This window comes from Accipiter gentilis, chromosome 4, assembly GCF_929443795.1.
Source record: "Accipiter gentilis chromosome 4, bAccGen1.1, whole genome shotgun sequence".
Taxonomy (NCBI): Eukaryota; Metazoa; Chordata; class Aves; order Accipitriformes; family Accipitridae; genus Astur; species Astur gentilis.
This window is the reverse complement of record NC_064883.1, coordinates 14,898,794-14,913,287: the sequence shown is the minus strand read 5'-3', so window position 1 is coordinate 14,913,287 and position 14,494 is coordinate 14,898,794. Positions and strand designations below refer to the sequence as shown.

At 40.6% G+C, this 14,494-nt stretch overlaps 1 protein-coding gene across 3 annotated transcripts in view; it reads right to left on the bottom strand.

Annotated features, from left to right (window-relative positions):
* Positions 1–14,183, bottom strand: part of CRPPA (CDP-L-ribitol pyrophosphorylase A) — a 123,384-nt gene extending 109,201 nt beyond the window's left edge. For 2 of the 3 annotated variants that reach the window (XM_049798806.1, XM_049798808.1), the window contains exons 1-2: positions 13,762–14,180; positions 6,033–6,309 (exon numbers count right to left, since the gene is read on the bottom strand). In XM_049798806.1, the coding sequence (XP_049654763.1) occupies positions 6,033–6,309; positions 13,762–13,928 (444 nt within the window). In that variant the 5' untranslated portion in view covers positions 13,929–14,180. Of the gene's footprint in view, positions 1–6,032; positions 6,310–13,761 lie in introns of all 3 variants that reach the window. The other variant, XM_049798807.1, reaches the window with a different exon arrangement.
* Between the last annotated feature and the right edge of the window lie 311 nt (positions 14,184–14,494).

The following is a 14,494-nucleotide window of genomic DNA, read 5'->3' as shown; positions in this document are numbered from 1 at the left end:
GCACTCTCTAGTTCTAACTAGTGCTATACTGCAAATCTGGGTGGCAAAAATTAAACAGAATATTTGCTATAAAAATTAATGAATCAAGAAAACAATCATTTTTGCCTCTAAAATTAACAAGACTGTTTATTTTACTTTGACTGCACAGTATTATCTTGCATTAACAAGTAACAAAACACATCTTACAGTCAGCAAGCCACCTTTCATAACCTAATTACTGATTTACATTGCAAAAAGCTATCAGAGTGCACTGTGCCACAAAGGATTTTGCATATTAGACTAAGTCAATATAAAGAAGAGTTAACATTTGTATTCATTGGAGTAGAAATCTTGAAGCTACTGCCACAGGAGTTACAATTACAGTTAAGAAGTTATATTTTACCACCAGAAAGTCTACATCATTACAAAATCAGCAATACCATGATGTGAAGTCTACTGATCCACTGCATATCATTAAACACATAATTTGCATCATATTACGAAGAAAGATGAAAAAAAATCTTGAGATATTGTAGGAGGACTCTTGCACAATTTAATCAACCAAATGCAAAACTGCAACGTTTAATTAATAACTCTTTCCCACACACACAAGCCTGAGCAACCAAAACCACAGGCACTATAGTTTGTGGTCATGCAGTTCCCTAAGCAACTCTGCACCTGCTTATCAAATGTCTTTGCCTTCTGAATTTGCTCAGCTGCTTCTCTCAGAACTGCTTGTGTCCTCTCCTTGCAGGAAACCTTGCACCCAAGCTTCTTTCTCTCACAGCCCATTAGATTCAAAATTTCAAGTCACCTTTCTATATGAGTTTCATCCAAGACCTTTTCTGTTATCAAGGGCCTCATAAAATGGATCATTATACCTTACTATGCAAGTTTGGCTCAAATAGTGACTCTAATACTTGTATGTATGAATTTGATACCTCATGAATTCTCTCCGACATGCTCCAATGTTCCTCAAGGCAGTTTTAGTTCTATCTGTACCACAACCCACTTACTTACCTTCTTGGAAACAGGAGGATAAGCACAGAACCAGTCCAGCAAACTATTACAGCATATGAAACAGGCCAAGTTGGCTTTCAGAAGTTCACCTAACCTGCAGGGCTGGTGTTGTCCTTGCCACAACCACCCGGAACACCAACTCAGCCAAAATGCAGCTGGGGGCATTTCTGGATGAAAACTCAGATTTCTTTTCAGTGCAATATTTGGTGAAAAAGGGAAAAACTTGGGGAGGTGTGCATGCCTAATCCTTAGCCAGAGAGATATGGCTAAGAATCTCTTCCTGATCTTGCCATGTAGAAGTGGCTAGAATGATCCAAGGCCTTTACTTAGCTCCTCACACATGCTGGACAAGCTGAGTTTTCCCTTATTTTACTTTCTTTACTCCTTTGATCTGCTGCAGGAAGGACAAATCTGAGTACTAAGTAGATGCACCTTTGCTAAAGGCTGCTTCATTTTCCAAAGTCACATTGTTTTCTCAGATGAAGCATACAGATTTTAATTAGCCTAAAATCAACAGCAGTGTCATATTTGTAGTTTCTCTAAATTTAAAGGAGATATATTTTATAGACATTACATAAAAATGACCTCAGCAACCATTTATGTACAGGAAGCTATACTCAAAATTTATTTCCAGGATAACCTAATTCTACCCCCAAAAAAGTAAGGTAAAAATTACTGTATGTGTAGACTTTCCAAAAGCTAAAAAAATGTGGGATTAAGTCACCTTTTTTAAAAGGATGAAATACTAGTTGTATTAGGCACAGCTGACTCTGTTAGTACAACACAGAAATGCAGCAAAGAAGAAAGGGAGATTACAATTTAAGTTTCTGTCTATGATTTATGTATTTCAGTTGGTTGAGTTGCATCCTTCCTAATGAATGCAATGAATCATCTAAATCACTTAAATTGAGACTGAGAAATGACAAAGCTGTTTCTCTCCTTACCAGTGCTTTCCCACCACCAAACACTGCATCTTGTTAGGACAAAGACTTCAAGTATTTGCTAACAATACATTAGTTCTCCATTCAACACAGAAAAGAATTAACAACTTGGGTGAGAAGGTTATAACTTTCTATGGGACCAATAATGCCATAAGCTATGGAAACATCAGTATATTTCCAATAGTTATCCGTTACTACAGAGTTGAAAAAGGAATATTGCATTGTATAACTATTTTCCGTACAGCAGCAAAACCACACTTGATTTGTTCACACATTCAGAAAAGTTTCAGGTCTACTGAACAGACTCTGCTCTACACAATAATGTAGCTCTTCAAATGTTGTTTTCTTCTAAAATTGCTATATAACACCCCTACAATTCATTAATATGTATTTTTACATTGACATAAGTCAGAGTCTACTAAACTACAGAACTAATTCCACCAGTGGAATAAAAATCATGTCAAGATGGTAATATGTCATCAGTTCTTGATTCTGCTTTTGCACAAGTGTCTGACAGGACAGCAGGAGCCCCCCAAAGTATCAAGCTTACAATGAAAGCAAAACCTCTAAGAACACAGGCACAGGATGACTTCAGATGACCCAATGTATAAATATGAATCAAAAATGGTCTGTTACTAATGCAGCCATTACAGCTGGCTAAAATCAGTCTTTGAGTATAACAAAGAGGACAAAGATCATGTGTAAAATATTCCACATATGGCAAAAACAGAGGAGATAATAAGAAAACATAAAAAGATAACTGCTCCTAAGAGAAAAAGAACAAAGAAAGGACAGAGTGAGCAGTACTGCTCCAGCATTGCCATCCCCACTCAAGTATACGACACCAGATCAGCTATTTATCCACCCAAGTCCTCCTTTACCCTCAGTGGAGAAAAAGAGGTATGTTTTGATTTGCCACCCACCATATTTTACTAATGCAACTCAACAATCATACATAAAGCATTTTATTTTGCTATCTATCTGGGTGAAAGAACAGCATGTGTATGGGTGCATGTTTTCTGCTCCAGCATTCTGATACAGTAAGACTGATAACCGCAGCACTGAGTCTGAGTAAACTCAGAGACAGGAACAGACTGAGCATAATATGTAGTGTTTTCTGTCTGGGGGTATTATTTTGACTGATTGTGTATGTGAATAAGAGTCCATGAGACTGAGTAGCACTGTACATCTGTATTGGCATGTATGCTTTGTTCAGATCCTTGCTAAAGCCAAGAATAAAGTAATGATGTTAGACAGCTTCCAGAAATCAGCTTTTAAGAATGCCATTTTGATTCAGTCCTTTCAAAGAAATAAACTATACTTTCAAATCTAGTTTATGTTAACTACAGAATGAGAGAGTCTTTGACTGTATGTGACTTTTTTTTTAACTCTCAACAGCAGAACTGACAAGTTCCCCCCCCCACCTTCCTGATTTTTTTTCTTGTAAGCATTTTTCTTTTTAGTTATGTTGTTTAAAATGCAATGTTGGCAATGAGATATTGCTAGAGGCTTTGGACTGATGCCTTCTGAAGCTTCCACTTTTCCCAACTTTTACTAGCAATAAAGAATTTGTTTCTAGAAACATGTAATTTTAATTACAAAATTACCCCCAAAACATAAATGGAATTTAATTGGTTACAAAGTAATATTTTCACATAATCAAGGGATTGTTTGGGGGATTTAAGGCATAATTTATTAGTTCTGGATAAGGTGCACATTTTGATTCCTACAGGCAAATAACAAACTGATTAGTAAGTGTAATAAAGCAGTTTATTTGTCTGACAATTGGCAGCTATAAGTGCAATAACTTACTTGATCAATTGCCATTTTAAAGAACATTAAAGCTTCTTATACTTATGCTATCTATATGGTATGCAGATGAACAACAATACAGCATTACCCCTATTACACCAGTGATTTAATATGATGTTTCTGCCAGGTTTTGTACCTTTCTATATAATGCAAAAGGAAGTAATTACTTTTTGTACTGAAAGATTGAAGAATTCACTCCCTTTTAGACATGCAAAGAATTTTACTATAGGAAGAACTAAAGATGATAGCTTCTCTCGATCAGTTTTTTTTCTGATATTCAAAACCACACGTATCAGTTTTGAGAAAGAGTCTAAGCTTTCCAGTCACTTAGTTCTGCAGAATTCTGTAGTTGTCAAGTGAAGATAGCCACCTCTCTCTGGCAGGAAGCTTTTCCTATTTATTACATAAAATTAAGTTCTTCTCATGTTCCTTAATTCAATTACTTTGTCAGGTAACATCAGTAGCTAACAGCTTTTGGAGTCCAGTTCCCTGATAGCCTAGCCTCACTGAATTCAGTGGATCTAAGCCAACACAGGAAGCCACCACAGAGCCAATAAATACCACGCACATTTCAGACAGACATTATACAATGGAAAAGACTATGACAAATGTATAAGATCACCTTTTTGAGATCAAATGATACCTCAGTGATCTAGGTAAGAAAATATTTACCAGTCAGAAGTTCAGACGAACTAGAGTACACTGCCTTGAGAAGGTCAGTGGAGATTGCCTTGGTTCCCTACTGTTTTACTGAAAATGTCTTACACCCAATTAAAAAGAAAACCAGGAAAAAATATTACATTAAAATCACACAAGTTTCAGAAAAAGTGAACAAGTTAAAAAACTTAAACACAAAGACAAATGAAATATGATAAACCTTAACATGCAAGACAAGTAAACACAAAGACATTGGGAAAAGTTATTCTCATTGCAACTTAACATCAGTACAATTAACCCCATTCTTCTACTACTCTCAAAGAATCTCATTTAAAACAGATTTACAAAGCAGGTCTATTTTAAAGTCTTTGGCAGACAATCAATTCTGGAAAGCTATTTTGTGCTATATGAGAAAGGTCAAAAACCTTATTAAAATTCTAACAGAATTTAAGTTTTAATGACTGGAAACTTATGTTCTGTATCACTGAAAACTATAGAGCAGAGTTTCTATTTATTGCCATTTTTTATTAAGCCAATCTACAAAAGTACAGCCCTACGAGTAAGAAGCTCAATATATTTACATTTCTAACACAATATTCTGAGACCTTACTTAATTTAATTTTCATAATGAATATTTTAACAAGTGGTACATTCCCCTTTTACACTACAAGCTTTCAAAAAAAGGTGGAGGAGCACTAAGGAAATACCACAACTCATTCTTTCGACTCTTTATGGCACTGTCAAAGTTGTGAATTATCTGTCAATTAACTTATGTTTTACCTCATTTCCTGAAAAAGTGGTAGATTTTCCTAGCTTTCTACTACCCAAACAATCCGCTGTCACTAATGACTTCTACCTCAAATCATCTCCTTGAAGTAGAGAAGCATTCTACAACGGAGAACTGAAGTACAAGGTAAAGATAGCAAATTGTACAATAATAACTCTACCATTCTACTTGCATAATACAACTTCTACCGACACTTCCCCTTCACATATCACTTACTTTCTCAGAAATCTTTCAGGTTCCTGTGAATATTCCTAGTCCTCAGATGCAGTGATGACCAGGAGGATCTCCAACCTACGGTTGGAGGCTTACTGCTTCCCCTTTTTCCCAGCAGTTTGCAATGCTTATGGATTCTAGAAAAATTTAGATTAATACAGAGATAGCTCTCTTGCCACTTGTTCAGGATTTGCATATAAGTTTGAGATGAATACACATAAAGTTTGCAAGTCAACCAATGCAGTACTCTCTTTAGCTATTATTAGTAATCACCAGCTGAACTACTCTAGCATTAGGCAAGAATTCTGCATGGACAAAAAGGTAAACTATCATTATGTAATCTACCTTTCAACTAACAAATTGCTGATTAATTTAATCTCTTACTGATAGTGTCTATGACAATAATTATTCCCCATAGCAAATAACGCATGCGGCATTTAAAAATGTCTCCCTCCCCCATCTGACCTCTCTGCATAACAGGGATTCTGAATCTGTTCTACTTAAAAATCAACATAATACATTAATAAAGTTGCTAGGAAAATCCTGATTTATCAATTGTGTTTTTACACTATACAGTATAAAAAGCACTTCAGAGTTGCATACTATTGCTGTATAGTACATACCCCATGTTCTTTAGCAGCCATAACCACTTTTGAAAGAATATCTTCTTCAACAAATGGCCTCACAGCATCATGGATAATCACTACTTCTGGTTTCTGGAGATGGTTGGAAAATTCATTCTCTGCAAATACTTTCAGTCCATTGAAAATTGACCGATGACGAGTTATTCCACCTTTTACTATTGTAACTCTTTTGTGGCCATATCTTTCAATGATAGACTTCATTATTTCAATATTTTCAGGAGAGACCACCACAATAATGTCGGCTATCCAACTTATCCTAGAAGAAACAGTACAAAACCAGAGAAAGTAGACATGAATGACTAAATAAAAGTACAGATATCTCCATGAAACAATGAAATTAATATAAAAAGAAATTCAAGCTGGCTAAATAAAGCATTTTGCAATATACTCAAGTCCATGTTTTTGTGTGTGTATTAGCACTCCACCCTTAAAGGGAGAGCTACATGAGAGGATCTCTACCAATACATGGATGTCAACCAAAGTAACTGGAATTCTGGGAAGGGACTTGCTTCCAACAACCAGTTTGCAGGAGGAAAAGAAAAAAAAAAAAAGCGCACCTTCTGATAACCCTTCGAAAAGCCTTCAAAACATTTCTTACTCCAGCCTCGTTCCTAACTTCAAACACAACTTCTAAATCAATTGGCTACAGTCTGTTATTTTAGCCTTCTCTAAAATCAGTCTCCAATAAACTGGTAAATTCTGCGACCTGGAATACTCCATGTTCTCCTGTGTAGTACACTGTGTTCAAGTGAATAAGAGGATCAAGAAAAATTCTGAAACAAAGATCACAATGTAAAACCATAGCTATGCTAGGTAAAATTACCATAATATGAAAAGTATATTTTTAGATAACTTCAAGCTTTTACTGTTGTTATCAGCCTAGCTCTACAATTGAGGGGTGGTGTGAGGGGAGAATGACCCACAATTCACAAGATTAAAACCAGTCATAAATAAGTTAGGCTGAAGTCATACTTGTGTCAAAGGACCTAGGAATACAAACTATAGTCATATGTGGCATAATGTATGTACTTCAAAATAAGAGAAACACCATAATTGAAATCAAACTATTTGAGTGCCTTATTTCCTAAATACTATCTAGAGAGCATAAAAAAGGATTTAAAATTGTTTTATTTCCTTTCTGTGTCTCCACAGATGACAGGAGGATTTTTTAGCATGACAGACAAGAAACTCATCAGATGAGCAATGATTACAAAAACAGTTTACTATTTACTATAGTAAAATTACTCATGTGTAGCCTACATATCCAACTAGGAAGGGAGACACACAAGTATGGTATATTCTCTCAACTAAAACTAGTAAAACTATTGAATTGAAACCAATTTTGCCGACACAAGACAAAGGTACTAAATACTTTCAGTTGGAAAAACGAGAGTAAGAAATTTACAGTTCAGAAATATGCAGGCTCAAGGTATTGGTTTCTGCAATAACTCATGAGAAGGCATTGCCTAGGAACTATTCTTACTCCAAAAGCAGTCATCTGTGATACAAACCAATCCCCTAGAACTATGTGAAACAACAGAGCATCTTCCACCTTCTGTATGTTTTTTTGTAATTAATAGAACTCCATGGAAAATTATTTCAATGAATTTTAAAATAACTTAATAATAAAACAAATGGAAGTGCTATTAGCATTCTTCAAAAGAAAAATATTTGTCCTTATGTTCATTATATTATTAACAAAGGGAGAAAATACAGCCAAACCAACATATTCTCAGCATTTTTTTTAAAGTATTGAAGTTGTCCAAATGTAAAATCTGAAGTCATATGGTTTCAAGTTTCATTTCAACTTGTCACTCACCACAGGTTCATGAAAAGGTTTTCAAATTAGTCCTGGCATAGTCCTACATTTAGCCACAAAACTTAGCACCTCTGCACAACTTCAACTCACAACTAGGGCAAACTAATTGGATTCATCTCAGTTCTTCTTTTGAATATTGAGAGCCAGTCATTTAAATAAAGCAAAATTTAAGAAGAGCTATTTCACACTAAATAAGAGCTCTGCACTTCTATTTGCAGAAAGACTATAGCCTTACACAGTTCCCAGAAACAGTGGACAGTCTGCACATTCACTAGTGACTGTGTAAGAAGAGCACTGACATTTCCCATTCTGGAGTCAAAGGAAACAGATGATGAGGCAACTTGGTAGTATACAGCACCTTCTGAGAAGAAGGGAAGAGAACAGAAGCACTGGCCAGCCTATGATAAATCTCTGCACAGGCAGGGTGGAATGGCTCAAGGCCTCCAGTGATACAATACACCAAAAAGTGACAGGATGCGGTCACAGCTCCACCCTGTGTCTGGATAACACATTTATAAACTTGAGTACATCCTCCTTAAACTCATTCTGGACTAATGTCTATAATTAGAGCTGAGATTTAGAGATGCAAACTATTCATGTAAGAGTATAAATGTATCCTCTAGACTGATTAGGTACAAGAACAGCTTAGGCTTTGAAGCCTAACATGTCCCACCAAAACTCATGAAAAGTACTAATTCAGTAAAGTATACAACAAATTCTCATGAATGAGAACTGTGCACCACACAGGTGCTTACTCTTTAAAGACCTGCTTATGGAAATGTTTCAAAGGGTTTTAATGAAGTAGAAAGATATCAATATATACTCAATCTGACAGTAAATGGATCTTTTTTTTTTCCCTCCCTCAATTTGTCACCCCCTTTTCTTCAGTAAGATTTCATACTAAAATAATAAGAAGCTCAGGACCTGTTCAAAACAAGTTTACAAATAGTAAACACCTGTGCCGGTTTTGTCTGTGACAGAGTTAATTTTCTTCATAGTAGCTAGTACAGGGCGATGTTTTGGATTTGTGCTGGAAACAGTGTTGATAACACAGGGATGTTTTCCTTACTGCTGAGCAGTGCTCACACAGAGCCAAGGCCTTTTCTGCTTCTCACCCACCCCACCAGCGAGGAGGCTGGGGGGGCACAAGAAGTCGGGAGGGGACACAGCCGGGACAGCTGACCCCAACTGACCACAGGGGTATCCCAGACCATATGGCATCGTGCTCAGCATGTGAAGTTGGGGAAAGAAGGAGGAAGGGGGGGATGTTCAGGGTGATGGCGGTTGTCTTCCCAAGTAACCATTACGCGTGCTGGAGCCCTGCTTTCCTGGAGATGGCTGAATACCTGCCGGCCGATGGGAAGCGGTGAATGAATTCCCTGTTTTACTTTGCTTGTGCGCACCGCTTTTGCTTTACGTATTAAACTGCCTTTATCTCAACCCACGAGTTTTCACACTTTTCTGATTCTCTCCTTCATCCCACTGGGGGAGGCGGGGGGGGGGGGGATGGGGAGTGAGCAAGCTGCTGTGTGGTGTTTAGTTGCCAGCTAGGGTTAAACCACGACAACACCCTTTCGATTTTATAATTGTAGTATTAGATGAAGATAATGCAAGCTTCAGAAAGAATCAGCACAAGGCATGAAAAATACTGTACCCCAATGTGCTTTAACAAGCACTAAATACAGAACTCTAGTGCTTCCATAGAACATAGGCTGTAGTTCTAAAGTGGAAAATCAGGTCTGATCAAATGAAACAAAAGTAACCCCAGTTGTAATCACTCTACAACTGCCTTGGGAAGACCTCAGTATTAGTAGAAGGAAAACAATGAGGCAGAAAAGGACTATATGTTTGTTTCCTGTAGCTGTCCTTCTCATCATTACCTACAGACAGGCAGACCAGCTGCCTAGTAGAAAATAGCATTGTTTTATTAAATTTCAAACAAAAGTACATACATTTATATTAGCTGAGCTAGAACTCAAAGTAAAGGAGCTCATTAACTCCGTACAGATTAAGCTATTAAATAACTTCACAACACAGATGGTAGAGGAAATGAAACAACCCATGAGTTACGCTCTGAGACTGTACCACCTAAATGGCATGCTCAGGTACAAACGTGACTGAGGTTTAACCCTCTATCTGTTCACTTGCACACAAACCAGTGCTGAGCCCGAAATCTGACATAAGACTTAAATACTCACACTCAGTTTCTTGCAACTCTTACTCAGACTAGTAACAATCTGTTTAACATATAACCTACTGAAATCAGCAGTTGCGCCAGCAAAACAAGGCCAGAACCAGGCAGTCACTACTGAGATGGCTTCAGTAGTGCAAGACATGATCTTTCACTGCCACAGAAACTCTTCAGAGGTACAAAATAAATCATTATATTACTTTTGCTGATCTTATTATTCAAGCAACAAATGAGAAAAAAAGTGTCAAGAACAAAATGCATTTGCAGAATGCAAGCATGACTTCCTTTTGCTCCATAACAGTTTTGTTATGACTTTATTGATAAATAAATACATATGTATCTTATACATTACAAAAGTGGACCCAGGGAGCTTTTAAGTCAGAAAAGTTTCACAGGTACCGTAAGAAAGTTTTAAGCATCTCACGTACAGAAGCCATTCATTTTTTTCCTGAAAGATGATGTTCCTTATTAGTCACACAAGATACCAAAGATACCTTCATAAAGTTAAAACAATTGGATTGTTTGCTATGCTTATTTTTAGCTCATAAGCAATATCAAGAACCAGCTAATGCTAACTGGACAAAAAGAACTACCACAATAGATACATTTAACAAAACTGTAATTGTGTGACCTGCAGAGGTAGTGAACATGCATCAGTCAATGGGGAAAAATACCTGGCAAATAAACTACACAAGACACTTCCGAAGAGGCAATTCTTTGGAAGCTTCCCCAAGGTGATTTTTTTTTATATCAGGCCACCTGTTTTAAGAGACTACATTACAGTAAACAAAGTAAACAAAGCTGTCTGAAACCTTTATGGAAAATTTTTATTCTGCCAGTAAACATATTAACTCTGCTTTCCTCTTTCATAACTTCTCACTGTACTTTCAACAACTGGTAAAATATGAGCACAGCAAGAATAGCAGCAGCTTATTTGTCCCACAATGATTTTAAAAATCAACCTTTACCTTGGTCTGTTTTCCTCTCTACAGCTTTAGTAAAATATGTGTGCGCATGTACACAGAGCTGAGATTTCTCCATCTCAGAAAAGGAACTGGAAAGGTTCTATTCTAAACAAACATACACACAAAAAAAGTAAAATTAAGGAAGAACCCTACTAGTTTGCACAGAAGCAAAAAGGAGGAATGCCATTCTAGTTCTGTTGAACTTGATGCAAAAGCCTTGCATAGGTCAACAAAAGCAGAAACAAATTCAATGGGAAAAAACCAGACATTTAACTACTGTAACACATTTTAATTTTACCCCCAGGATAGGACCTGACCTTCCTATCCGTGCCACTGTACTGGCAATAAAACCCAATCATTTCTCCTCACCTTGTTTTTTTCTCACCTCCTCTTCCTAAGTGCATCATCTTTGATTATTATTGGCAGGACAACATTCTACATGCTGTCATCCTATGCAACAGGATGCACTGCTTATTCGTTCATGTCTGCTCTTGTCTTGTCTGCCAGTTTTTCCACATCAATATTTAAAATTCTCACTACTTCCAGCTGAACAGTGTAAAAATCTTTTTATCCTGATTTTTAAAAAGCACATGCAAAGCAGCTGCAAATTCTTGATTTGCTCATGTATTTCTGTCTATATGTTGCTACATTTTTTCCAGATTAAAAAAAGCTCAAAACCAGCTGCATTAGCTGAGATAACCAGTTCAATATAAGTTATTACAGGTTAATGAGTCAACGATTCATTCAATTAGAGCAGATAAACAAGACATCAGAAGATAGTATCAAGCTAAACACAGAAAATCTGCCACTTCTGGGTGATATATATGACAAACTGCAGTTCCTCAACATTACATTTTTGCGCATACATTCGCACAAAAAAGAACAAGGTACCTCCTTTGCGGTTTCAGAGTCAGAAGTGTTGAGATGAAAATGAAAGCCATTCCCAGCTTTAGAGTACATCTGTTCCCAACTCCCCATACACATACATACCAGCCAACACTCCAATTCAGTACAAAGATGGCAGAAAGCTCTGCCTGTGAGAGCACTGGCACCAGTTATTGCCCTTCTAAAGTTGATCAGAAGCACTAGGTTGTTACTCTCACAATCAACTTGGGATCACATGCCTGGTTGGACTGTACAATTAGAATTCAACCTTCTAATTTTCTGCAGCTTTAGGACATAAATATAATACTGTTGCTCAAATAACTGTTATTTTCCCAGAGCTTACTGGCAGCAAAAATGAAAGATTTTTTTTTTTTGTAAATGAATAATGTTTTATTTTCCTATGAATATCTTTTCCTCCCCAAACCTCACTCTGTTCTCTTTTCCAGGTCTCCAATACACTAAGTGAGAATATTATTCTTCTCTGTAGATTCCCATGACATTTTGGCAGAAATTACAGCTATGACAAGCTTTGGATTGGAGGTTTTGCTTAGTGATGTGTTTAGCTTTGTGACTGGCTGTTGAAAACTAAATAAAGAAAACAAGCAATATTTCTTTCATAAAGTAACAAGTGACCTGAGGGAAGCTTCTCTGGGTGGTAATGGAAAAAGAGTCCGCAATTCTGACGTTGTACAAGTTTCCATCAGTTAAGAACTTTGGGAGTTGTTGGCAATTCCATTTCTTTTCACTACCCTCCACTCCTCCCATTTATTCTCCCTAAAATCTAAAGGTTTGCTTTTCTACAAGTTACTGCAAAACATCCAGATCTGACACTCCACTCCCACTTGCAGTGTTTCAAATGACACTAGATACAAGACTTACATTATGTTAACATTTGACAATAATACATTAACTGTCAGTCACATGCCTAGAACTCAACGGTCTTATGAAAAGGAAAAACCTGACTGCTAAGGTATCCTATTACTTAAATTCTTTGCTCCAATGTAAACAAAGAAAATTTACGCATGCCGCTATGCCAGCTATCAGCTTCTAGCCCAGTAAACCACATCTTAAGCAAAAACAAGGGGGCATTTAAGCTTCTTGCTGCAGCGGGGCATTTCACCGTGGGCTGTAACGGTGAAGCCTAATGCAGCGCTGTAGACCTGACTGAGTTCACCCCGCTGTGAAGAGCAGATTCTTGTTCGAGGCCTCTGGACACCATTAAGACCGTCTCCGACGGCCACGGCCCGCTAGATCTTTCTTTTGGGGCCTCCGGATAGTATTATGACTGTCTCCAAGGGCTATGGCGGGCGTGTAGCTCACCAAACCAGCCGCTGCAGCTACAGAACCCTCGAGCTTCGAGGCCGAGGGCCTCGAACAGGTCTCCAGCAGTAACGGAAAGCGACACAGCTTCAAGGCGCCGGCGGCGCTGGGGAAAGAGGAAAGCCGCCGGGGGCGGCGGTGACAGAGCCAGGCTGGGACGCGGGGAGAGCGCCCAGCTCCCGCCCGGTACCTCTCCCCAGCCGAGCCTGCCCAGCCGCAGCCGACAGCGCCCCCGGTCCGCACCGGGCCTACGCGCCCCCGGCCGCCCTGTCACTGATCGCACGTTGACTGGGCGCGGCGGGAAGGAGATCCCACCGCAACGCGGGACCAAACCCTCCGAGGGGCGGCCGCGCCGGGGGGCGCCCAGGGCCGTAGGCGAGGGCGGCGGGCGGCTGCCGGCGGCTTTCTGGGGACTGAGAGCACGGCGAGGGCCGGCGAGACCCGGCGGCCGGGTCTGAAGCGGCCGGGGGGCGGGGGGGAAGGCCCGCAGGGCGCGGAGGGGGAGCCGAGCGGCGCCTGCCTCGTTACCTCTCCATGGCCCGCACCGTGTAGCTGACGAGCGGCCTCCCTTGCACGGCGCAGAACTGCTTGGGGGTGGCGCCACCCAGGCGCTCCCCGCTCCCGCCCGCCGGCAGCACCGCCGCCACCGGCGCAACGCCGGGCCTGGCGTCGCGGCTCCCGGGGCTGGGCTCCATCTGCGCGGGGCGCCGCGGCTGCTCCGCTCCTCGCCCTCCCCGCCCCCCGCAGCAGGAACGCGGCCGGGACGGCGCAACCGCCCGCCCGCCCGCGTGTTTATTTGCCCGCGACGTCCGCAATCCAAAGAATCCAGGGCCCGCCCGCCCCCAGCGGGGACCGGGCCCTACTCCTCGCCCACCCCGCGCTACGCGAGGCCCCGCAGAGGCCTGCGGGCCCAGGCGCTGCCGGGCAGCCCCGCGGCATGCACCTCGACCCCGGAGGGAGGGAGGGAGGGAGGGAGGGAGGGAGGGCGGGCGGGCCGGCCAGCCCGCCCAGAGCACCCCGTCCCGCAGACAACAAGCACACGACACCTCAACAGGCATACTGCAGCCGCTGGCCCTTTAAATGAGTGGTCCCCCAGAGCGCATGCGCGACTGAGGCGGCTTGCTCCCACCTGCGGCGAGCCGCGGTGGGTGGTGCCGGCCGCGGGGAGTGCGCGCGGCTCCGGAGCCGTCAGACGGGGCGGCCGCGCGGGGCAGGGCGGGGCGGGGCACCCCGCTGAGGGGGCGGTGGGAGGCCGGCGGGC